General features: G+C 38.0%; 2 protein-coding genes across 4 annotated transcripts in view; one reads left to right on the top strand and one right to left on the bottom strand.

Annotated features, from left to right (window-relative positions):
- EXO1 (exonuclease 1) overlaps positions 1–12,913 on the top strand; it is a 32,979-nt gene extending 20,066 nt beyond the window's left edge. For 2 of the 3 annotated variants that reach the window (XM_063390381.1, XM_063390379.1), the window contains exons 11-13: positions 196–291; positions 3,296–3,489; positions 5,286–8,926. In XM_063390381.1, the coding sequence (XP_063246451.1) occupies positions 196–291; positions 3,296–3,489; positions 5,286–5,427 (432 nt within the window). In that variant the 3' untranslated portion in view covers positions 5,428–8,926. Of the gene's footprint in view, positions 1–195; positions 292–3,295; positions 3,490–5,285; positions 8,927–11,736 lie in introns of those variants that run through there. The other variant, XR_010079327.1, reaches the window with a different exon arrangement.
- A 10,859-nt stretch (positions 12,914–23,772) lies between these two features.
- Positions 23,773–26,330, bottom strand: MAP1LC3C (microtubule associated protein 1 light chain 3 gamma). Its single transcript, XM_063391887.1, has 4 exons — positions 25,675–26,330; positions 25,534–25,589; positions 25,306–25,412; positions 23,773–24,319 (listed from the first exon to the last, which is right to left on the bottom strand). The coding sequence occupies exons 1-4, from the start codon at positions 26,027–26,029 to the stop codon at positions 24,109–24,111; spliced, it is 729 nt and encodes a 242-aa protein (XP_063247957.1). The 5' UTR covers positions 26,030–26,330; the 3' UTR covers positions 23,773–24,108.
- Positions 26,331–26,699: the final 369 nt, after the last annotated feature.

Raw genomic sequence — 26,699 nt, 5'->3', positions numbered from 1 at the left:
CTGCTTTTAGTCCCTGAAGTACTTTCAGAAGCATATGCATGCCTTTGATGTGTTGCTTGATAAAAGCCCAGGTTTTTGTTTGACTTCTTAGAGCTGCTGAAAACACTGTAGCTTAAAGTATATAAATGTAGATATGGAAACATATACTGTGTTTATGATAACCTGTTTTAAAACCAGATCAATTTTCTCTTGAAGGAATCTGATTCCAGTTCAAAACTGAATGATGATCAATGTTCTCTGCTATTTTCTGCTGTTCAAACTAAGAAAAAAAATACAATCATAAAGACCAAGGTAAGAATTCTTTTAACTTTATGAGCTTTACTAAACTCTGAAAATCAGTTTTTCCTAGTTCATTTTAGAACTTGTAATTAAAGACTTAAGCAATGCAAATGTTGGCAAGACAGAGCTATATCCTTGTTCATCTACCCTGGAGCTGGGGTGAAAAATGATTGAAAATGATTGAAATGATTGAAATGATTGAAAAATGAACCTATGATTGATAACAGAGTTGCAACTTGTTTGGGGATTTTAAATGCTTCCTTGTAAAGTAAACCAAGGTAGAGCAAGAAAACCTACTTCAGGTTTTATGATATAAATTGCAGTAATGTTCACAGTACAGATACTGTCACAAGATACAAGAAGTCAACTGTAAATTGACTTCTCTGTGTTTGCCTGGACATCTAAGAATAAACTTGTGTTCCTTATCTTTAGAACATTTCTAAGAGCTTAATATGTTTGTCTAGTTAACAAAAACTCCTCACACTTAAACAGCTCTGACTCTTTAGGTGTTATCATTAGAACTGGCCAAAAGATGAATGAGTAAGAGGCAGATGTTTTCATCCTTCTATTTATGCCGCCTACTGAGTTTTCTTGTAGACAGAGTAAAAATCACAAGCTTCTCTCTGCCAGACAAGAATATTGTGTGTTTTGTAATATAGTGACATCTTGTGGTTATTGTTAGGAACTTATTTATTAAGGAGAAATTTACATTTATATTTTGGAACATTAACCTTTTTCCTGCTTTTCCTCAACAAGACTGAGCAAGAAAATTGTCCTGGCATTCAGAGTTTTTATTACTTTGGTTTTAAAGCTGTGTTAACATGTTTTACATTATTTTGCTCGTCTTAGAAGCTATATTGGGAGAATGAATATATAAAATATTGGGGGATCACATTATGCAAGTATGTTGTAATAAAAGCATCATGTAAAAACAAAACTTCAGCATGCTTGGAGCCCTTCAAAAAAACAAAAACTTCTGAAAACCTCTGAGGACAATAGGGTTAGTCTAGAGCAAGTGGCTAGTAAAAGAATTCCCACTACTTATTTCCAAGGTCATGAATTCTCTCTTCTTCCTTTATGTGTTGTTAATAATAATTATAAAGAATTACATCAGAAAACTTGCTTGCTCAAAAAGTAACCCGACAGCAACAACCAAAAGGTCAGCCATATTGGAACCCAGACTCTTGGACTCCTCTAAGTAAGACCAGTAAGACCATAGGAGAGGGAAGGTAGAGCTAAGGAGCATCACTTTAGGCTCAATTTTCTTTTAGAATGTATTGAAACCTTGTTAAGATATTTATTAGGGTCCTGCAAGTGTAAAACAAGGGAAGTGTTGGCTGGTGTTAAATACAGTAGAAGATACCAAAGGGGAAAATGTGTTCCAGGTTTAGGGGAAGAAGCAGTTAATCATGTAATGCATAATTTATCCTAATTTTGGTAAGCTGACTACCAGCTATGTAGATTTATTTAGAGAAATTTAATAATTGGGGGAGGCAATCTGAAAAATTTGTCAGCTCTTATTGTGGTTCCAGTCCAAAATGTGAAGTGCTGCCTACTCAATACTAATATCAAAACTAGTAGAAGCATTTTACTAGCAAATGCCTATGTGATACCAAGCTCCCTAAGACCTCAAGTTTTTTCTGTGATACTATTTCAGCTGTGGTTTTTACTGCTAATTATTTTTCACAGTTACTGTCAGTATTAGTGAGATGTACTAATTCACTAATAATTGTGAAAATAGTAATTGTGAAATTATTATGAGATTAGAAATTGTGAAAATCTTCCCTCCTTGGAATAGCAAGATCTGCTTAACATATTTAGGTAGAAACAATGTAATATCAGTAATAGAATCCTTAAGGTTGGAAAAGACCTTTGCAGTCAGGTCTTGCTGTCAACCCTGCACTACCACGTTCACCACTGAACTGTATTGTGAAGTGCCATATCTACACAATTTTTGGACACTTCCAGGAATTGTGATCCTGCCACTTTACTGGGCAGCCTGTTCGAATGCTTTACAACTCTTTGCAAGAAGAAATTTTTCCTAATATCCAATCTAAACCTCTGCTGGTGCAACTTGAGGCCATTTTCTCATATCCTATGAGTTGCCTGGAAGAAGAGGCCAGCTCCCACCTGGGAACACCTTCCCTTCAGGCAGTTGTAGAGAGTGATAAGGTGTCCCCTGAGCCTTCTTTTTCTCAAGGCTCAACACCCCCAGCTCCTTCAGCTGCTGCTCTTCAGACTTGTGCTCCAGGCCCTTCACCAGCTCTGTTGCCTGTCTCTGGACTCATTCCAGTGCCTCAATGGCTTGTAGATAGATTCTTTGTAGACACAACTGAACACACTATTTGAAGTGCAAGAAAATGTGTAACAAATGGTGGGGGGATGGCAAAATGCCATGATGTTTCAGAAAGAACTAAGCTATGAATTCTCTTTGAAGAAAAGGCTGCTGAGATGTTCCAATTTAAGTCTGGTTGCATTTGAGAGAGATTCTGGTCTAGCACAGCTTTTCTGACATTCTGGTATAGAACGTGGGTAAGAAGGTCCAGCTAGAGGTCTTATGATCCTTGGGGTCATCATACTGTTGCCTGTGTTCTTGCTTATGGCTCCATCTTCATGAAATGCAAGTGTCACAGGGAGTGATGCCAGAGAGTTGCTTTTCTTAAAATTCTAAAAGATGGTATTACATGAGAGCACAACAAATAGTCTTCAAACAGATAAAAAATTAATATTCAGTAGATTTTAGAAACTGCATTCAAAAGAAACGAGTATTTACAACCTTAATACGAAGACTTATGGAAGCTGGTTTGCCAGTTCTTACAGCTGCAGTATATCTTGTGTTTGGGATGCCATTTTTTAGATTATAGACTATCTAAATATACTTTGTTGTGACATTTCAGACTGCGTTATCTCTACACAATGTAAAACACCTAATTTTTTTATTAAAAGCTTTGCAGCATATCTGTTGCTTGCAGGTTGTCATTTTAACCATGTGTCCTGCAATATTAAAATCCCACAGGTTCCCGGATTACGTAAATCCAGTAATATAAAGTCACATATGGTAACAAAGCTCAAGCCATTGATACCAGCCAAAGTAAGTGGACTAAGCAGGAAACTGTCACCTGTGCAGAAAAGAAAGGACTGTGATAGTGAAAATAAGCTGGGGCTGCAATCCACTATTGGTGAACTCTGGAAAAGCTTCCAATTTAAAAGGTGAGTTGCTTTAACCCTTTATGTACACGGCATACTTTTTTCCCAAAGAATTTTCAAAGCAGATTCTACACATTCTCCATACAATTCAATAAGGATAGCAGTGCAAGATTAGATATTTTCTACGTACAATTTATAACTTCCTGAGCTTGATGTAAATATGAAGCATGGTTTTTGGTAAATATGTTCCTGGGATTACTTTTTTCTTTCTAATCAGGAAAAGTTCTCAGCTAAAATTCACTTACTGAATTTTACTGATAATTACATTTAACTTACAATAATGGATAGGAAAATTATTGCCATTATTTGCCATCAAACATCAAAAATCATTTCTTGACCTAAATGCAAAACCTGCATTAAAGTTGCTAAATTTAATTGAGTACAAGACTGCTTCTTTTTGACTCTGTCCCCCTCACATTTGGAGATGGCTGATTGTCAGAAGTGTTCTGCTTTCAAGATGATGTTGAATTGATGGAATATTTCTGTTAGCTGGAGGATCTGGTTACAATGGACATTCTTGCACATTATAAAATGCTGTTGCTTTTTCTTGTAGAGTTTACTTGTCTAACTTGAACTTTTTCCAAATTGCTTCAAGGTTTGAATTTGAAGGGCAACGATGATTTTAAAAAAGTAAATCAGAACCTGACGTGTAGGTATTCTAACTTACACTGTCTCCATGGGCTCCAGTAAAAACTCCTGGTGGCAAAGTTTTCCCAGCTTTATTTAAGTAGCAATCTCAACTTTGAATAAATAAGTCTTATTTAAACTAAAATATTTTCATTAACTTGAAACCAAATGTGAGTGGGACAAAAGTATTCTTTGCACTGAATAGTAAATGTTGATATTGGTGAGCACGTGTTAATTCAGATTAATGTATTTTAGTAAGTTTGGGCCTTAGAGTTGGTTATTATAAACATACAACAATTTCTGTTTTAAAAATGTGACTTAATGGTATTTCCACTTTTAGAGACCTTACTTTTTATTACCCTCCTTATGGATTATAAGAATAACTGGCAGTTTCAAGAAGGAAGTGAAAGTGTTTGTATATTTATTGCTTGACCTCTATTTAGGAATGTCTGGCCAGGGTTGCTCACAGGGAGAAAATTCATAAATTTGGATTTATCAGAGGCAGACAGAACAGTGTGAGCCTAGGTGGCACTCTCTGCTGATGGTTACAAGGCTGCACGTTTTATCCATCCACTTTTGGTTGGTTTGTAACCTCTGGGTGTTTATACTGGGGAGATATATATTTTTCTATTACTTCTATGTAAGCAATACTTTATTAGCTTTAGGAGATTTTTTTCTCAACACATTTTACAAATTGGATTTTTTACTGCTAGAACTCATTAAGCTCTTTTTTTTCAGATTTTAAGATATTTCTAAATTAGCTGTATGTTTTTAAAATTACGTTACCTTGTGGCAAATAAATCATGTGGGACAGCAATGTGTTCTGCCTTAATGTCAAGGCTTACAGGAGATGCATATAAAACTGCACTTATTCAGAAGACTTCAATGTTAAGGAAGCATGTACAACCCAAAGTAGGATGGAGTACATACAGTGTCTCATAAATAAAGCTAACAGCTCTCATTCTGTCACTTTCAGTGAAGTTGTTCAATTTTATTGAAATTAAAACTTTGCATCAGAAATTTTTATTTTGTACTTATTCACAGGTGGAGTGGGTAGTTAAGTGAGGGGTCTTACTTTGTTTTAACCTGTATATTCCTACTGGCCTGTGGTTAAAAACACCAAAAATCATAACATTCTTTGGTTTTGTTTTGTCTTTGTTTTTTTTGTGCAGAGAGTATGAAAAACTTCCTTCCTGTAGAAAGAAAGATCCTTTGTCTCCAGTCAAAGATAATATACAGCTCACTCCAGAAACAGAAGAAGAAATCTTTAATCATCTGGAACATAGTCATGTTCAGAGAGCTATATTCCAATGAACTGCATGCTGTTCATGATGAGATGGATTTTTAATCATTGTCAAAATTTACCTTTTGGATATTTCATCAATATAGAAAAGATGCTTTGAAAACCAGCAATGCACTTTAGTCTGACTAGTGATTTATTATCTCTTTTATAAAAGCATGAATTCAAAGGTATGGTTCTTTACTGACTGGAATAAAATAATTCAGAATCCTCTGTTCTCTTATTCAAAGTCCCCATACTAATTTTTTCTCCAAAAACTTTTAGTTGCCCCTGGGCATTTTATGTAGGTCTCACATACAATCCAAGTTTCAACAAGAGCAGTAGAACAAGTTTGTGTCTTAATTTGTAATAATTTGCAAATTTTTGCCTCTTTCTTCTTTCCTCTTGAGGCTAATCGGCTTCAATACGGGTTTAAAACTGCTGTTAAATGTGCATAACAGTCTGCAGTATACTTCCATCACTCTGATAACTATTTCTTTTCTCTATAAGGTAAGATTTGCTCTCTCAACAGCTGGCTTTCTGTTTGATACAGTCGTGTTGGTGATGTGACTAACTTGGAGTCTTTCAGAAAGAAAATCACAAATATCTGGTCCCCAAATTCTCATATTAATAGAATGCTATCCAAAAAAATATAATGTATTCTTCTGTTTAACCAATCTGTTTTACATTTATTTTCTTCCCCAACAACAGACACCCAAAATGCCAGTCTTCAGAGGTAGGGTTACAAAATAGCATTGTTATCACAACAGGCCAAACTTCAGTGTTCAACTAAAGAGAAAGAATGCAGGATACTGGAGCCCTTGCTGTGTTTGACTCAATTACCATGAAATAGTATGATGGGATTTCAGACTTCTACCTTGCAAATCAGGATTTGAGTCAGTGAAAAGGTACGTTTGAAACTTTTCTATTTTTAGGAACAGATAGTATTTCTGCAGCAGATGAAGATACAAAAAGATATCTTAACCTGTGAAATATATATTTTTTTATTCCTGAGATTAACACTTTCCCTCAGCCTTTGAGCTTTTTGCAAGAGTTTCAAGTTTGAAATTACCTGTGAGAGGCAGAGGTTTTTAGGCTGTGATGTACTTCTTTTTTTCTCTAAGAGAATTTCCATCTATGAAACTAAAGTAAGCAGCTGAATTAAATTACAAAAAAGTTGCTTAAAAGAATATGTTAGGCATACATTTGTGGGATCAGCCCTCTTATTTCTACATTTGTGTTAAAGGTATGGGATAGAAGGAACTGAAGCAATGATGCTCTAGGACAGGCTTTCTCTCCTATGTACACCACTAGAAAATCCCTACTGCTGAAAAGCAGTTTTTTTAATGTTGATCTTCAGTGAGAATTATCTGAGGTATCATGGTACAATTACACGCCAGGGATAAATGTTTGTGTTTCCAGTCATAAAACTGTTGCCTAGGATGAATTTTTATGTGTTCCTACAAATATAATAAAAATGATAGAATGAGTCTTTGAAGGGAAAACAAAAAAAAATAGTTTATTTTCATCCATTGCTTATTTATTGGTGTGGGAGTAGCAAGGTTATTTTGTACAGTGCATCCTTGCCTTTTCCTGCCCCTTCAATCAAAGGGCCACTTGTTCCTGCTTTAGTGGATCACTTGTTTTTGTACTGTCAAGGATGGGTGATTTTAAGGGATTATCTTATATGCAAGCTATATTGCATGTTCTTAAAGCAGGTTTCTTAAAAATACTTCAGTATAGTTCCTGATTTGTGTTTTGGAGGTCTTGGGCTCTGACTCCACATTAGAGGATTGTTCACAGGAATAGAGGCATCTGTTACATTACATGCAAATCTGTAACACATGTAAGCATATAATAGAGTTTGAGTTTTATACTTTTAATGTGGAGTTACTGTGTTGGTGTTTGCTCTGTGGAAGGTACAAGAACATAAATGCAAATGAATTGGTGCAAGACTTTATTCCTGAGTTTATTAGGGTGGGGTAATATTCCATAGTAAAATTTATTAAGTATAAGAATAGGAGAAATTATTGCATATTATGATGGCCTGGGGAGGATAAAATATAACACAATGAAAAGAAAAAGGAAAAAAAGATGGAGGAAGAAGAGTTTAGTGATTTTAAAATAGCAGGCAATTAAAAGTTGGGTAGTTGGAAAACAATAAGTGAGTAGAAGGAATTGAAAGCAAATGGCAAGCAGAGGCATGACTGTGTGTTGGTTGCTTTATAATCTCATATAAAATACTAAATATACCTTTTTAATATCTATAACTAATCCTTCTAATTTTATCAGCAGGACTTCAGAGTATTCTTACAAAATGGATGGCATTGCTATACCCTATTAAAAGGGAAAATCTGGCCCAGAAAAACTAAATTTCCTAATGGTGGTCTAATAAAGCTTTACTTTTGAAAGTGCTGGCTGGCCATTCCTTAATCAGAATTCCCATATGACCTATAAATATTCAGTATCACAGAGAATTAAAGTGAGAGTGTGATCATCCAAATCCAGTCATGGTTTTGAAAGTATTGGTGACTTGTCCAAATTGAACTGAATATTTCTGCTTAAATCTTTTTATTCCTTCTCACACAAATCAGTACAGTAGTTGTCATTTTTATGAATGCATTTGAATAATGATGTTTTGAGGTCAATTAGCAGCTATTTGCATCCTTTTTTGAACAATTATCTAATTCTGGTAAACTCAAATTTAGATACTTCACCTCACCATTTTTTCTGCAATGAAGACCATTTTAAATTAGATAATGCTAACTTTAGTGTATTAAAACTATTTTCATTAGCAAACACAATGACTTTCTATGTTTACCTGAATTACAATGGACATTTTTAAAAAGTTTTAGGTAGAACTAAATAACATAACTATTGATTTATAAATAATTTCTAGTTTAAATATAGAGAACACTGACTTCTGAGATTATGGTTGCTAAATACAAGAAACCATTGAACATTTTTGGTGGGTTTTTGTTTGGGGATTTTTGTTGTTTGGTTGTTTTTTTAATAAGGTAAATTGCTAAGCAAAGTAGAGTTCAGTTAATGGTCTGAAATTGGATCAAAACTGAGCTGGGCTGTCCTGTGTCCAATATTATATGTATGTTCAGAGGCCTAAATGAGCTAATATTTGTATTGGCTTAAAAGTCTACTTCTTGGAGGTCAGTCACAGTGAGAACATCCATCTTCTCACTAAAGTATAAAAATTATACAATTTTGGAGGCTTCTGTGGTTTGTCTTGTTTTTCTTGGTTTCCTGTGTCTGGCATGCACATTTTGCCAATGCCAGAATCCTGAAGTGATATCTGTTGGACAAATTTCTGTCTGACAAAAAAGACCAGGAGACTTTGTCAGTTTTCTTCATGTTAATGTGGGGTTTACCCACTTTGATTTCACAACATTACTAGCTTCAGGCATGCAAGAACGTTATGCTGCTATGTTCTGGTCAGTATTTTTACGTCAAATTTCAGCTGGCTTTGAAGAAGAAAAAAAAATAAAAACATCCCTCCTGGCAGCTGGCTTAGCTGAATAAATACAAACCACATATAAATATCACTGTATCTGTACTACTGCATTTTTTGCAAATCCTCAGGTTTCTTTTTTAAACAATTCTTTAAAACATATAAAAGTTTTGCATAACAGATAAGTTATGGTAATCCAAGTGTAGTTTTGTGTTGGTTGGGGTTTTATGGGGTTTTGGGGTTTATTTTTGGCTGTCATTATGCTATTTCTTCACCAAAAACAACATGAAAGGCTTCCCTTCTTTGCCCTAGCTGGTATTTTAATTTATTTATATATTAAACCATCAAAATGTCTTCTGCTTATCTGCTTTTTAAGCCAGCAATGACAAGTGGAGAGAAAGAATTTTGTGAATTTTCTGGGAAAGTTACAATAGTCTGCAGTAGCAATTTCCCCAAAATTAGTGATTGTTTGGTCTGTCTTCAACAGTCTACTGAAGATTTCTGTAATTTCCCAGGTTATAGATTATTATTCTAATCTTATTTACTCAACCTTGAAGTTAGTTCACTGACATCATTATTTGTCTTCAAGGGAACACTGACTACTGAACTTTACAGCTATGAATTTCTGTTTTCATTCCCTCTTTTAAGTTTTAGACTTACTTCATAGTGATGGCATTAAAGTGGAACAGTAATTTAAAAGATACTTATTCTATCTCTCCCCCTCCGTAGCAAAGGACAGTATTTGTTGTGCAAGCCCCACTATTATTTTCCATGCAAAGTTATACAGCTATAATTAAGCACTAAAAGACTGTGAGACTAGATAACTGAGAAAGTTCTATTTTACCTGAGACTCTCTAACTTCTGTGGATCAACACAAGTGTTTAAAAATGCCAGCCCAACTTGCTGAATTTGTTTCATGTTTGCTCAGTACCAAGTGTAATAGACCACTGACCTCTGGCAAATATTTGAAAAACAAAATCCTTCACATTCTTGTAGAAATTATCATTAAGATCTGTTCCAAATCCTCTTCAAACTATACAGCACAATTTGAGGCAACATAGCAAAGTAAGAGTAGGGGAGGTGTTTCCAATTAGAAAGACTATTTAGACTACACTAGACTAGAGCATTAACTAAGACTATTTTCATAACCAAAAATAAATAAAATACATAAATAGTTAATACATATATAAATATATAAATAGTGAATAACACATTGCTACCTGTAAAGTTTTAGAGCTATTTATGAAATCCAATTAACAGGTATTCAATTGCCTTTCTTGAAACAATATTTCAGTCTAAAGGTCCAGAGAAGTACCAAGGCTTTATACTGTGTAACAGTGCACAGCTCAGAAGGCTTTGGGTGCTCAGGGTGTTCTTGTGGGCAAGGCTCTGAATGACTTCAACTCACTGCCTGAGTCTACAAAGCTGGGTAATGTTTATTGCTATGTTAATTAAACACAAAATAGGATAATTGCCATCCATATCTGAAAACCTTGTGAGCCTGCTTGAGGGCCTGAAAATAGGGACCATTTTGTACAGTAAATCGGAGCTTACTCATGATTTGCTGGCATGCCTTGTAATAAAGGAAAAGACATAATTACAAATTTCTGACCTTAGGACTCTGATCACAAATTTATACCTGAATCCAGTTTTCGCAAAGAAAGACTCTGAACATACCTCTTCAGTTGAACTGTTCAGAAAGCTCCCAGCACTTACCAAGTATCACCAAACTTAAGCCAAATAAAGCAGTTCTGGAATACAAACATTTTATGCAGGGTGTGTAAAGTGCTTCTTCCACTCTCCTTGACACTCTCCAGTAGCAAGGAGTGCTGTTTTGGGCACCATACTTGAGGAAAAATGTAGACACCCTGGAGACAGTCCAGAGAGAAGTAAAAAGAATGAGCAACAGTCTAGAAGGCAGTATGAGGGAGGGTGGAAGGAATTGGCATTGTTTTGTCTAGAGAAGGGAGAACTGAGGAGAAATGGGATGTCAGCCCATAAACTGAACACCGTTTCTGCAAAACAGAAAATATCAGCTATAGATTGGGAGAGAAGTAATGAAAAGAAACAGGAGAGCTTCAATCTTCTAACTGGAGTAACTTTCCTTAAATAGATTGGTTAAAGGCTTAATAAAGTTTTCTGGCTACATTTCATTTTCAGTTTAAAAATTAAGTACTGCTATCTGCAGAGATGTGAAGCACAAGTAAACTCAGTATATAAGCTGTAACTTCTAGGCCAGTTCAGAAGCCTTAGCAATAAACTTTCTAGGATGTGTGGAAGACTTCTATTAAACAAGTGCCTGCAGTAAGTCGTGCCCACTTAGCGTGACAGGATGCTAGTTACTGAATGCAGCCAAGTTTACTGTAATTAATGGTAAGTTTATAAGTAGCAGTACTCTATTTTCAATTTGGTTTTTTATTTCATTTTTCAGACCAAGAATAAAAATCTCATAAGGTGGTAGTGGTCCTATCCCAATTTTTATTTGAATTATTTTCTTCTTGTGGGCCACTGAACAGAGGTATTAATTTTGCTCACAGTCAAAGTAGTTAATTTTGTGTAAGATCTGACCTTCTATTCTTAGTGTATAATGTTTCCAGAATAGGAAAGTGGCTTTAGAAACTTTTAAGTTAGTTATTCTGAATCTTATTTTGCTTAATGAGGAAACTGGTTTTGTCTTTTTGTATCAATCTTCTTTAATTCTGTGTAAGTATAGCTATAAGTAATCCAGGGCATTACATCTAGGTATTTTTAAAATGAAAAATCATAAAAATTAAAGGACATTTTAGGATCATATCCTTCTGATCTGAAACTTGGAACTTCATACTTCCTGTGTGGAGAGGAACATTTATATCACTCACATTTCCTTTATTTGTGCTTCTAGAGACCTGGTAACTTGGAAGAGACCATTTACCAGTGATTTGCAAATGCATCTAGTCAGAAAAGAGGATCAACTTGGGCTCCTCTTCCCAGAAGGCTACTAGGAATCATCAAATATGGCAGGTAGAGGAAGTTACTCCATCACAATTGTATTTTACTTTATGTGTTATATTGTGCCATACCTTCTTAAGTCCTTAAGGATGCAAGTTTTCTGGAGTACTTACCTGCTTGATAGAATACATGAACATACAGCTGTCACATACAACTGTAGTGAGAGTAAGTTCTGAGCTGCAGTCATTTAGCTTTTATAGCTCATTAACAGATTTCAAAGCAACAAAGGTCAACGGTACTGTCCTCATTTTTTAAAAAAATAGAAACTCTTTTTGGACTGGCTTGAAGGATTAGCCACTGTTCTCTAAACCAGTGAGATAGTAAAAACTAGCACTTAGGTACTTTGAATCACAGTTCTGCACTGTAACAAGGAGACAGCATTCCTGAGATCACATGAAAGCACCATGAAAATGATATCAGCAATGAAACATGATTATAAGACTATTACTGTGACCTTCTGCAGTGGGTCAGAGATGGTCAGAAAGGAATAGTATAAACATATAAGCCCAGAAACTTCAACTCATAAGGTTGACTTTAAACTTAAAATCAGCTTTAAGAAGATCTAGGAACACCACTGCCTCTTCATTTATTTTAGGTTCTGCACAAGAAAAACTAAACAAGGGGAATTGAATAATAGGGATGTGTAAAAAAAAAAAAAGAAAAGAGGAGTGATGTCCAGCCAATTAGAATTCACCCCTGATTCCGAGAAAAAACATTAATCCCATTACCCTTCCCAACTGACCCTGCTTGCATATATAACTGGGTGATGAAACAATATTCTTTGAGAACAGTTACATTTCAGCTGGAGACCAAAGATGCATGTTTGTTCTGTACAACACTAAATGAATAGAAGATGACACAAGAATGCATCAGTCCAGTGAGTTATATGTCTAAGCCTCCATTGTCTGGAGTATAACTTATAAAGCTGCTTCTGCACTTGAGACAAGTGCCTAATATAGCTGTGGGTGAGAGCATCTGAACATTCCTCAGCTGTGCCTGCAGGAGGAGGAGTGCAAAAATATTGAATCTCCCACATTTATAGCTGTTGTGAAATGCTGGCACACTCTAGCAATCAATATTAATAGCTGAGTTTGTTTCATGGATTTCTTATTTAAATGGCACTAATTTAAGTTTGAAGAACATAAATCCCCTATATGTGATGTGGATTTAGATGCGAGTGTGCTTGTGTCTGTATGCCTGTTGGAGATAAAGAGGTTGAATTAGGAGCTTTCTTCAACTCTTAAATACCTGTGGGTGAGCCTTTAAATATTCCACGTGTGTAATTAACTTCTCTAGGGCTGCCTTCCTGGACAGCTGCAGGCATATGTAGGTACAAAACCAATTGATATACAAAGGTTTTGATGATGTCAATGAATTCACACATCATGGAGTTTAATCATCAAGATAAATACTGTAACTTAATTTAAATGAAAACAAAGATGACTTCTGAAGTGAGGCAATGCAGTGTATTTTCTTGTATGTGATAAACTGTTTCAAAGAAATCACTAGCCAGTGAAATCACTCAATTGGCTCCATTTTCCTTGTACAAAAATAGATTTGGTGTCGTGCACTGAGAAGTCTATTCCAGTTGTGCTGCAGGAGAATCCATTATTTATCATGAATTTTTAGGGGGAGGTTTTTTCCAGGACAGATTAAATATTTGGACTTCAGGACTGTGGGAAACCACACATGAGTTAGAAGGAACGTCTGTTGTTTAATTCAGGTATTGGCCTGTATCCTGGGGAGCTGCAGCACTCAAGGACTTTAAATGTCATTCAAACCTACCTTAGCTCTACTCATCAGTCTTGCCTAGAACCTGACTTGACTGGACCAGAGATTTTGGCTCACCAAGTGTCTGTGCAGCCTGTGGGAGGCAAAATAATCCCTGAAAAGCATGGTAGAAAAGATAATTGGTGGGGTCTTATCTGTATCTATACATGTGGCCCACTGAAGGTGAACTCAGTTTGGTGGAAAATGGTAACATCTGGCAGATTTCTTTTCAGTCAGAAATGTATCTTTTTCTTTTCTTTGTGACTATATTTTTTTCAAACAAGACCTAACTGTTTTCAATTGCTAAGTGTTTGAAATTCACAAGAAATTTTGCTTTGAGCAAGTCACAATAAAGATGGACATTTCAAAAATATTTAGGCAAGGTGATATATATTGGGTAACGAGGTTGGTAAATGCTCAAACTAATGCATTCTATCAATGTTATTTATTATTCCTATGGAGGAGAACTCCAAAGAAGGACCTTTTGCCTCAGCTTGAGCAGATTGTAAATGTCTGGACTCATTAATCCAGAATGCTAGGTTAGCCTTTGTTCTAAACTCCCTATGCTCCATAAGAAGGTATCCTAGGCCATTTTGTAACCCAGGCCATTTAAAGCAACCATGTGGTTACTTTAATCTCCCAGATGTCTGCACTGCTGCCAGAAAAGATTGTCCTTGTTTTTCCTTCTCTCCAGTAACCCATTGCCTTTTGCCTGCTGGCTTCCATGTCCTGCCTCTAGTGTGCATCTGGCAGCCTTTTGATTTAGGCCAAAGAAAAGTATCTGTTTAAAAACTAGTATCAAGGAAACAAAAAAATTAGTATGACACACAGGTCATACGTTCATCTGCTGAAGAGCCCATTATCAATTCTTCCTGCCTAAACTATTAAGGATTTAAAAAGAGTAGTTGAGCATCTCCTATCCATATCTCTTATCTCTTAGGTAAAGTAGGAAGTTTTTATCTCAACACCTGAATCATTCTCTTGACAATTCTTTGAACTTTCCCAAGTTGCAACGTTAATTTTGAATTGTACTCACTCGACTGAGTGTAGCAGCAAGTCATTCCATTGCCAGATGCAGAAATAAAGTTAAAATTCTTCTCCCTGTACACATATCCAAGGATTGTATTAGTCTTTTTTTATGACTGGCAACACATGGTGGCTACCATATGATTATTCTCATATTCTTCTACAAGACAAGGCCCAGCAGCAGCTCCTGTAGTTACAGCTGTAGTTGGATTTTATACATGGCTCTTCTGTTACAACTCTATGTGCTCACCTTCACAGCACCCACTAGCAGTGATCTGACCTTCAGTTTTTATCACTGTCTGTTGCCCTGCAAAATATTTACAGTGAGATACTTCTCAATCATTGTTACTCTAATTGCAATTGTGCCATTGTGTCTCTTTCTGAATACTTCTAGAATCCAGATAGAGAGCTTCCATGTTTCAAATGAAGAACAATATGGGAAGGTAGACAGGGTCTAAAAAGCCATTTTCAAATACATAAGTAGTCCATGGCACATGGGCATTGACATTCTTCCCTTTCCTTTTAAAAGAGTCTTTCATTTGCAAGGAATATCATGTCCCTTTCTGAGTATTTTCTTCTTGAGGATAAACCACCTCAGTCTGTGCAACTTTTGTCATACTAAATTTCTCATCATCATCAATAATCTTTGAGTTCTGCAGTGGTTCTTATGCTTCTTGGTGTGCAGTGCCTAAACTATGCACAGTATTTCAGATGAAGCCCTACCTTTGTTGAGTACAGCACAGAACAGGCTTGTTTCACACATCTTGTAGGCTCTAATCTTGGTTAGAATTGTGTTTGCTTTTTTCACAACAGCATGATAGTGTACTTCTGCTTAGCTTGTGATTCAGTATGTTTTGTGGGCTCTTTTAAGAAGAAATGCTACCAGCCACTGGTTTTTCCACCCCATATTTATGCAGCTGATTCTTGTCCTAATGCAGAGTTTTACATTTATCCCTCTTAAATAGTACCCAAGCAGTGATGAGAGCCCTCTTCATTCTTCCTGTAAGATCTTTGTCAACATTTTTTTGTTTCTTATTGCAAAACCCACAAGATACCCAGGACTAGCTATTCTATAGAATTTTTTTTCCCCTTTGGATTCATATCTTTATTTGTTTACAAGGCATAGTGAGTAAGGGTGTTAGATAAGCACCAGGTCCATTACAAAGTACTTTGTATGTGGACAAGGAGACAAGAGAAGAAACTTCTCAATTTATGGGGCAAACTCCATAAATTCTGATTTGTTTAACCAGAGATTAAATGCAGATGTGAAGCAAACAGCATTAAGAAGAAAAAGGCACAAGCTGACATTGGTTAAACCTTTGTAAAATTCCATGACGTCAAGCAGATGATTAGAATTTCAGTCAGGAGAAAGACCTCCAGCATGTATAGATTTCCTTTGTGTTCCTTTGCAGTGCAATCATGACTCCTCGTGCAAATCAAGGAATTAGATATTAAAAAAAATCTCTTCTCAGTATGTTATAGAAATAGGTCTTTATACAGTGTTTAGCTCACACTTAATAATCAAAAATAAATAAATAACTCTTCAGCAATTTATGCTGAAGCCAAAACTAGTTCTGACCACTTCTGAGAATATGGCAGAAATAAGAAAATGTGTGTAAGTAAAAGTATCATTACATTTGAGTCTAAGAATTTTTATATCACAAATATTTATAATTATATAAATGTTTTTATATCACAAATACTGGTAGATGTAAGTATTTGGGTTTAGTAGCTGATTAAATTTAGCATGTTTGCTTCAAAATACAAAAACCACCAGGATTTGCTTTGACCTCACTTTTACAGTTTTGGAATCACTGTTCGACTACTCTTCATTTAAATTTAGTAAAACAAAAACTGGAACAAAATGGGAAGGACACTTGCGTTTTGAGCACTGAAATCAGCCTGAGCCTCGAATTTTGGCCTCCCCTAGATGCTGGGGTTTTTAAAATCATTTTGTAAATCATTGTAATTCATTTCCTCTAGTAACCCAGAAGCAGACCAAGAATGACTTTGAAGCACCTATTTTTTAATTGTTTGCATAATATACCATTGCTCAAAAAATCACAGTTATTGATTAAGCTTGTGTAGCAGACTTCAGCACTGACTTTGATAATCACAGAGATAAAAGATACAGTCCCCATGGGCCTAGTTACAGGGTCAGAAAATACAAGTGTAGTGAAAAATTCTGTCCTTTCCAAAGGATTAGATTTTCAAATTTCCTGATACTCGCCTTGCAACCTGGACTCTTATGGCATTAATCTCACAAAAACTGAGGGTTTCTTAGCAGATTTCCAGAAGTGTAGGCCCTACATCAAAGTGAGAAGATATACACACACCACCCTGAAGCATTCAGTTTGTAATATGACTGTCTTTAAAATTCAATTTGACTCTAACATCCTCCAAAGATTTGCCAGCAATAACCTACAGAGCTTCATAGTCCATGGATAAACTAGTGATGTTGTACTCTTCTGCTTTCTAACATACTGAAGGCAACCTTGATTTACTGCTTTCTTACTTTAGTAAGATCATAAAATATAGTCCAACCAAAAGTGTGTGGATCTCATTTATATGTAACAACACATCTAAAAAAACCACAAAACACAAAAAATTCCTGTGCTGAGAATTAGAAGAAAGTTCTGCCTGATTTTAAAATGAGATGTCTAAAATGGAACAACCCCTCTTTTGGCTTTTCAGTGTTACCTGAGTGCCTCTTGGCATAAATATTGCACATTTTTATGGCAGTTACACAGGTGTAACTTGATAGTCAACAAGTTTGGTTTTTTTAATTCATCTTTTCCCCCATATAAATGTAGGTTGAGATTTGGATTTTCCCTCTTGACAAAGCAGCTGAAGTAAAATTAATTTGATGGGGGGAAAATAGATTAGTTTGAATAAGGAAACAAGATACTTGGCAAAACCATATTTTGAAGAAAAGCGTTCCAGAAACTTGAACATAAAATCTTTCATGTCTGCTAGGGTGTTTGACCTTTCCTTCTTCTCTCCACCTCCTGTGGATAAGTGCTTCCTCCCATCAATTGTAACATGGTAGCTTTAGCTCTGCAGCCTTTATGGCTCCAGAGACTAATTTCAGTGCCTGCCCCTGCTTCTACTGGAACCGCTTCATTTATTTTATAGGATTTTGCCCAAATTTTCCACTAGTGAAACTGCAGCCTCTCACAGATCCTGCAGTTGCACAGCTTATTTCAAGAAAGAGAAAGTAGGCTGGGAGTTTACTTTGGGAGCTGGGTTCAAGCCCCTTAGCCACACACTTCTGCTGTCACTCTCAGCTTTACCTACAAAGGCCTTAGCTTCTGGCAGCAGAAGTTGATTTGCTGTGCTGGGTCCAGGGAGACAGGAGCTACTGCAAGTGCACAGTGTGGAGATTGTGGCTCAGCCTCTTCAGGGAGAAAAAGTAATCGTAGCAGGGTCTTCCCAGTCCTTTATCCATTGAGTTATAAGGACACTCCTCTGTGAAGCACATGACAATAATCTTGCTCAACACTTGCTTAGTGGACCAGCTGCCTTGGATGTCAGAAACAAAGGAAACCTTCCTTTAAGGAAGGATATTTATGTAAGAAGTCCTGACATGGACTAGCCTGTAAACCCATACAATCTTCAAGGTCTACCTATACCAGCAGCAGTTCCACCCCTCAGTTTCTTGTGACAATTCTCCTTTGCACCAAACCCCTCCTGAAAGTTGTCACCTCTCACCAGCCTACACTGCATGGCATCCTGCTTCTGTGCCAAAATCATCTGGATGAGCGGGGGCATGAAATTTAACAGCCACATTAACCTATCTTGTACCTCCAGCAAAAATGGTTGCCATTGGTAAGCAAGGCTAACCCACACAGCTGTTCTTCAGCTGATTCAAGAAATTTTGTCTCAACAAAATTCGCTGGAAGGGGGAGGTTACCCCCTTATAGCAGTAATGGCCACAGCCATCTCATTTAAACTGCTGCTCCAGACCTGACAGGCTTAGAAAGCTGAGTCACCGAGGCACAGCCAAATTTTGTGGGTTCAATGTAGGCTGAATTACAATAGCAGAACAGCTATGAATTATCATACAAATTTGTTACATGGCAACTAAGGTCATATTATTTATAATTTTCAGCAATCTTGGAACCTGGATCCAGGTTCTGCAAACACAGAAGGCCTGGTCCCTTTCCAAAAAAAGAATGGGAACAAAGTCAGTGTGCAAGAGGATGGCTGAAAGAACTGAGATTTAAACCAAATCCAGCTGCCTCCTAGGAAAATGCAGTTTCTCCTGAGGCCTCTCTTGACAGTTTTGACAGGTTTATAGCAGAGCCAATATAATCTGAAATAGCAAAATTATCTTCATAACCCCTGCAATGCTTGGGTTACCCTGACAATCTAGACAGCACAGATGTGTCTGCACTAAGCTGGTGATTCTGCTCTCACCTGCAGCACAGCAGTTGTTTTTCCTATTGATAGCTCTTTTATTTTGTAGGTGACTAATGCATCACGCTGATGGAAAATGAGTTAATCTTTCTGAGCCACCCAGCATTCAAATATGCAGCTCACATCTCAATCTGATTTTTAATTTTTGAGCACAGATGCAGCATTTTTAGGGAGAAGAGTCAGACGGAGACCATAGTCCAATCCATCACTTGACATGAAGTTTTTAAGTTCTCAGAGTAAGGGCCAAGTTGCCTTGTGAAGTAGTGCCAGCACCAAGAATAGAATTTCTTTATTTGCCATGTCTGCCTTTCAGCACCATCCTGTGTGGTTTTTTCCATTGACAGAGTTCACATTTTGTTCGGGAAAAGGCTATATCCACCCTCCATCTGTAAGCATGTGCTTCTTTCTCATAAGTCCTCTTTGTAGGCTAATGGGTGTAATAGTTGCCTGAGTGAGGTCACACTGAGGCTCAGGCTTTCCAGGCAGCCACAGGCAGGCTTGTGAAGAGTACATGGCTGCAGCTGCTTGGGGTGGGAGCACTGATATGCACACTTAACCTCCTGGCTCACTCCTTCCCCTTTCCTCACCCACTGGTTAGCTGACCTAAAGGTTTCCCTGGAAATCCATTGGTCAGGCTGTAAAGTCTTGGCTCTGTTTTTGAGAATGAGAAATAAATTTTAGGTCTACTAGGGATGTCTTGGTCAACAGCATCAAGGACCACGCAATCAATAGCATTTCTGACATAAAACAGGCTTGAGCTGAAAGTCTGATTAAGATCCAGACCATGCTGTTATACACAGAAAGAAAGTAAAGCCAGGGTCTTGAAATACTTGCAAAAACAAACACCATCAGCCAAGCCCACCCTGCAGCAAATCATAGGCAGCCTCATAAAGGCCCTTTACAGTCCCTGACAGACATGATGTAAGTACTGAGTGGCCCAAGCAGCCCCTCCTCAGTCCCTGCCTGCCTGCTCTGGGAACTCCATGTGTACCCAGGCAGGCATGAATACAACTTTAATGAAATTAGTAATGTCCTTAAAGCTTCTCCCCAGAAAGTTGTATCACTCCCTCCCTCCTGAGGGTCTGCCACTGCAGGGGAAAGCACAGCAAAAAGTGCTGCTTTTTGAACTCTGGCATTGAGACTTGCCCTGGGTTTTTGAAACCCACCTGGACTGCACTGCTACAGTTGTGTGCCCCAGGAATATTACAGTCACAAGAGAGGCACCACATGAAATAAAGGAGGGAGGGAGTGATATGACTTTCTGGGGAGAAGCTTTAAGACATTACTAATTTCATTAAAGTTATGTTCATGTCCCTCTAAACTAGGTTCAGACCATTATTTATTATAGGATCTAACTGCCCTTGCACGTTGTGGACTGTATAGGAACAAGTAGTAGCTAACCTAAACTCCTAAGAAGCAATCTAGAATCATAAGGGGAGAGAAGAGGGTAGAGCTAACATTACAAAGCAACAAAGCATCTTAGGAAAGGTAAAGAAATGAAGCACATATTTATAGGCAGAAGTCTGGTTTTGCTTCTTTTTTTTATTATTATTCTCTCTCTTATGGGTTGATTCAAATCTATGAAAAAAATGGGCTATTTTAAGATTCAGGAGATTTCTCTCAAATATTTCTGGAACAGTGCTTCTTGAGGGAAGTATGTATTCCATTACAAGTTCTGTATATAGGCACTGTAACATGAAACAGCATTTCTCAATCACCCTCAGGGATCCCTTGGAGGTTTTCCATAGAAACCCTTCCACTTCCCCCTTTCCACTTCATAGTGCTTAAATTAAAACACTGGTTTTCAAAAAAATGTTACTGCTCTGCTTAGGTCTTTTTGTTTTTTCCCTGTAATATCTCTACAGGCTTTCTTGAAAGGAGAATATAGAAGGGCACTTTGATGCTGAAGGTTATATTCTGTCCTATTATCTCATTTATTTTCCTGATTTACAGTATCTTATCTAAACAAAGCAACTTATTTGCAGCAGAGGATACCATCTGTCACTTAATGTGTGTAAAATATTTTATTTTTATCCTGAAACCACCACCATCTGGAAATAGTTAGCATGGGAAAATGATAAAAAGCCCATCTAAGTTCCCAAGTGTTATTGCCTTGAACAAGAAGATTAGTGTTCCTATTTATTTATTCTACCAAAACATAACATTAAGTCATTTTTAAATCCAAAAAGTTTGGAAAGCTCCTAATGTTGCCTATGTGTGCTAAAGCCCAGGCTGAGGTTATCAGGCTTGCCTTGCAGCAACAAATGTCAATTTGCACTCCATAAAACATTGTGCACAGGTTGTAGCTGTGATTGCAGATGGCTGTAGGACAGACTTCCCTCAAGGACCACTCTTCCAGTAAGGCCCTCATACCATCTAATATTCCACATCCTTCAGATTGATTTGTTTTATATTTAAAGCCAGAGCACTGAGCATCTTCTGGGATTGAGCTGGTAGGCAATGGAAGAAACAGAAGTATCCTCAGAATGTTTTCTGTTCTCTGGTGGATACCTTTGATATTAATGAACACGAGTCCATATCATGAAGATAAAACTTTTAAAAACACATGGCATCTCTGCTATCTCTTTTTACATTAGTGGCACATTAGAAAGAAGTATAAAATCTGCTTAACACAGTACTGTGTCCTTCATTGAAAAAATATATACCCGTTTCTAATCAATAAGTATTTGCTCAAGCAAATATTAGCTCTTCAAACAGCAGCTACATTGGAAGTAGCTGCAGTTATCTCAGTTGCATATGTCAGTCAGCAAAGTTTTCTGTTTGCTTCTTTTCTAATCCTTGTTCTTTGCACTTCAAGAGAGAATAGGTTAAATTCAAATCTTCTAATCATAGCAAAGCAATTGCACAAGCAGGACAACAGAATTATTTGGGCATGTAACTCCTAGTTTATTATTTTAAGACTTCATGAAAACTGTCTTTGATAGTTAATATCCTATTTTCTTCAACATCTGATAGAAAGGCAAGTCTATTACTATCACCCAATGATACTTTCCCAGTTCACAGGACTTCTTTCTAAGTTCATCTGGCCAGTTTAAACAAGTTTATAATGATGCTCTTTACCTGCAACTGACCTTTTCCTTGTGCAACTTTTTTGGCTGGATCTGTGACTCAGCCTGTAGACACCATAGCCTAATGTTAATAACTGCCGGAGGGATCAACACTTACACCTCAGCCATGACATAAACTAAAGAAAGTTGGCTGTCAGCCCAGAGACTGTAGTACTTCTCTATGTACCAAGGATCACACAAGACAAGAAGACAGAGGAACCATTGAAGCAAAATATTAGCCTAATGCTAGACTGGCAACAGAGCTTGAACAGAGAGTCTCTCCTTGCTCCTCCCACCCCAAGGTTCCCACAGCTGTTCAGTATTTCTGTGTGGTGCTCCTGCCAAGCAGGTGTCTCTGCTTCACTGAAGGGCTGGTGACAAATGACTATTCAATTTGTGCAATGGAAACTGTTTCCATTACAAGCATAAGTGAAATATATCCAAGCAACTGATTCTGGGATCCCAAAGCCCACATGTTTTTATAACCTATACCAACATAGCCTTATCCTTTCCACAGGTCAATTCAATGATTTCTTTGTTCCTCAGCTCATGAAACATGAGTTGGCAAACCAACTCACCTCCACTACAGCAGGTACTCCTCTAAATCCCCTGGTTTACAGGCTCAAACACAGGTCTGCTCAGAACTGTTCAAGAGATTATTAACGCAGGAGAACCACTGCAAAAAGCTTACACACACATTCCGTCCTTATGCATAACTTAAATACTGTCAACACTTCTTTCTTTGCAGTCTAGTAATTCCTACAGTAATCATTCTGCAATTTAGTACTGAACAGACGAATTGCATCATCTTGTAAGAATCTGACCAATCCTAAACTGAGGCTGCCAGAGGTTGATTAATAAACTGCTAAGTGTGACAGATTTTTAAATTACCTGTTTTTAGATGACCTTCCATGATCAGAGCATTTCCAGCTTTCCAATACATTCCTCACATACAGGAAGACAGCTTGAGCTATACTTCAAACTAAGGCTCGTGTCAAGTGTTCCTTTAATACATGTTTATAGGAACCAGGCCTGTATATTACGATGAATCAACATTTTACTACATGGTATTTTTGGTATTTTCAACATTTTCCAGAAACACTGGAATATCTCTCAATCACAAGGTACATGACTTGGCTCTGTTGTTGAAAGAAGGCTCACTGAAGTTCTGCAGGGTATCTGACAAGCAGGTGCCTGTGGGGGATGGTTATGACAATATCTAGAGTAACCACGCTAGCAAAATTCAGCAGCAAGAAAATAACTCTTGAAACTTGATATACTCTTCAAGTCCTGCTGTCTGCATTTCAGTTATGCTGACTAGCAATCAGTTTGCTTATTTAAACAAATAGTTATCTATACCACAGCCAGTGTTTTCTGTAATAGCTCACAGCTTATTCAGGTGTTAACACTGCTCTGGCACTACTGTTTAATCTCACAGCCCAGATACCTACTTTAATGAACCTTTCATGGTTATGGTTTTGCTTATGGGTGACACAAACTTTGATATTCCATTCAAAAACTCAGAGTAGCTGTGCAAGCAGTGTTTCATTTAACAGGCACTGAGCTCAAATTCCCAGAATTCTTATAGGATCGTCTCCTAGACAAACTACTGTCTTTCCCCAGATTAAAAATAACATTCAACTCAGTACTTAAAAGGTTCTTTATTTTCCTCTTAGACCTTGGCTTTCAGGAAACCTTAAAAATCAGTTACACAGCAAAGACTGATATTGCAAAACAGTGGAGGTGCAGTTCAAAAGAAAAAAGCCCTAACCCATAGTGTCTTCAAATATAAAAATATATATACAAATTATTAACCTAGGGAAAGTGTACCACCATTTCTGTCTTAAGCTGGTCCTGCCAGCTTTTGGGTCATAACTCCCACTACAGAGCTCAAGAGCTCACACTGGAAGGAGCATCTCCGAGGTTCATGTCACAGGCATGATTCAGAGCAAACTGCTTTGCTGCAGCATATGAACCCATTCTTAAGTTTTCTGAAAGCATTCCATTGTCTTCCCTTGGGCAGTGGATAATAAGCATCCAAACATCTCCTGGGAAGCATAGGTCATATACACAAAGCCATCTTCATCTTTGTAGTCCCTGTAGACTTCTGTCATTGTCAAGGACATACTGGCTAGGCTTTTGTTGTTCACCAGCAGGTAGAAAGCTTGTGTAGCTGTTAGAGCCATCCTGCTTCTAATTGAGAAAGAGAGGAGAGAAAGAGAATTAAGCATTAGCAAGTTGAATATGGTTTCAACTTCAGTCTATGACATACATTAAGCAGAGAAGTTGCATGACGTAGGTACAAGAAATGCTGTGCAAAATTATTACATGGTTTAATGTCTCCATCAGCAGGAAGTTAACTGGAAACTCAAAGGCCTGTGCTCTGAGGAAAGGCTTGTGTGGCTACACCAAAGGTGCTACTGAGCATGGGCTTGGAATTCCCAGTTACCAGGGAAAAGCGTGAAATAGAAACCAAAAGCATTTGTAGTGCAGATTTTGTATAAGATTCCAGCTCCAGTCTGTTACACTTTTTATAAAGACTACCTTCAAAAAACAAGTCCTTTTCAGAGACATTACATATAAGAATTATTATCTAAGTTGTCCAAGAGCCAAAAGCATCTTTTACATAAGTTATAATACAGAAAGATCTTTTTCTATAGTTTAATAAGTGTGCTGAAAAACACATCTTTCATATTTTGTCAGAAAATACCACTAAATATTTTGAGAGACTTCTTTGCTGTAATGTTTCATAAAGAACAATTTAGCAGTACATTTCATTTCATTCACACTGAAGAGCTGCTTTGAACTTGAGCAAACTCAGCTAGGTGTGCAGTAAGAGAGCAAAGCAATGACAGTCCTAAGCAGAACAAGATCACAGAGCCCATGGGGCAGGAAGAGAGCAGAACAAATCCTATATACTCTTCTTTCACTACAGTTAGGGAGAAGGGAGAGGACTATGAACCCAAAAAATCGCATTTTTCCCCAAGTGCACTTGTGAAAACATCTTTTGATTGTCCCCGAACACTTGCAGGAGAGGGAAGCCATTACGTTACTAACACCTTTATCCTCCTACCCACCAAAGGAAGTAAAATGTCCCCAGCAGCACGCTAGGAAATCTCTCCTTGGGGAACAGCAGCCAAGCCTAGCGCAGCTCCAACCCAGCAGTATCCATTACCCACCTGATGATGGTTATGAACTGTGCCATGGTCAGCTCCTCGGGAACCAGAAACTTGGTTTTGTCCAGGAGAGGAAGGTATTTCTCTTTATGGTATCTCTCAACAATTACCTGTTTTAATTAGAGTCGCACTTAGCGAAACCTAAAATACCCAGGTCTCCCTTTCCCTCCCCTCACACGCTTCTTTCCTTAAACAACGGCAACAACCTCCGATAACAAACCAGAGATTTACCGGGATTTTTGTCGGGAACTTGGCTCGGATCCCTGCTACTTCTTCCCGCCGGGTGGCTGCGGGGCAGAGGAGAGGAGAGAAGCGTTACGTGTGCCGCAGCCCCTCCGCCCCCGCGCAACCCCCCGCGCCCCCGGCGCCTACCGAGACTCTTCCTGAGCTTGAAGGGCCGCTCCGGCTGCGCCCCGGGCGCCGCCCGCATCCTCCCGCCTCGGGGCCGCGGCTGCGCCCGCGCCTCGCACGGACCGCACCGGACCGGACCGGGCCGGGCCGCCCCGAGCGGCTCCGCGGCCAGCGGGAGACGGCAGCTGTGAGCCCGCCTCTCCCGGCTGTGCCACCGCTCCCTTCTGCGCGCTGCCGGGAGGGGAGGCACCCGCGGGTGAGGTGCTCTGCCGACAGACAGCGCCGTGCTTTGCGAGAGGTCTTTGACTACCCTGCCCGGCGGTTCAGGGGTGTAGCTCAGTGCTGGACTGCCCCCAGCTGTCTTTGCTTTCCACATGGCCAGCCTTCTTCATACCGACAAACCGCTTTCAAACTATTTCCTTGGTTTTAAAAGAAAACGAGACAACCTACCCCACGTACACAAAGCAACAACCACCCGCCCGCGTCATTTTTCATCTCAGGCTACCAGATTCCTTATTTTCTGAATGACTTGAGAGCTGAGTTTTAACTCTGGTTTTGTCTCCGAGGCACAGCTGTGATTTTAAGAGGTTTCAAACAGTCTCCAAGTCCATCTATTTGGTAAATATGATCAGACAGGTTCCTCGCCTTTTGGATTGCTGGTTCACCTGCTTTTATTTCAGCTGTCAAGATGGCTTTGCAGATAAACACGGCTGAGCAAGGAGTAAAGTTGACTTCAGTCTGGTGGTTGTGTTCATAAATCATCTCACTGGGGGTCTGGAACTGATCCTCATTATTTGTTTGCTTTACTTATTCCTTCAAAATATAGGGATTTTCTCTTTTTTTTCTTTTTCTTTTTCTTTTTTTTTCTTTTTTTTTTTTTTTTTTTTTTTTTTTTGATCTATCATTCTGATCATGATCTAGTTGATATGGCACTTAAGGATATGGCTTAGTGGTGGATTTGACAGTGCTGGTTAATGGATGGACTCAGGGATCTTACAGGTCTTTTCCAATTAAAATTCTATTGTTTTGCCAGGCTAAGGCCAACT

This window comes from Prinia subflava, chromosome 2, assembly GCF_021018805.1.
Source record: "Prinia subflava isolate CZ2003 ecotype Zambia chromosome 2, Cam_Psub_1.2, whole genome shotgun sequence".
NCBI lineage: Eukaryota > Metazoa > Chordata > Aves > Passeriformes > Cisticolidae > Prinia > Prinia subflava.
This window is presented reverse-complemented; position numbering and strand designations above follow the sequence as displayed.

Coding starts and splice junctions, on each gene's coding strand:
- MAP1LC3C (XM_063391887.1), bottom strand. CDS start 26,029: ATGTGGAAAGCAAAGACAGCTGGGGGCAGTCCAGCACTGAGCTACACC. Junction 25,590..25,674: donor CAAGCTCAGGAAGAGTCTCG/GTAGGCGCCGGG, acceptor TCTGCCCCGCAG/CCACCCGGCGGGAAGAAGTA. Junction 24,320..25,305: donor CAGTTCATAACCATCATCAG/GTGGGTAATGGA, acceptor TTTCTCAATTAG/AAGCAGGATGGCTCTAACAG.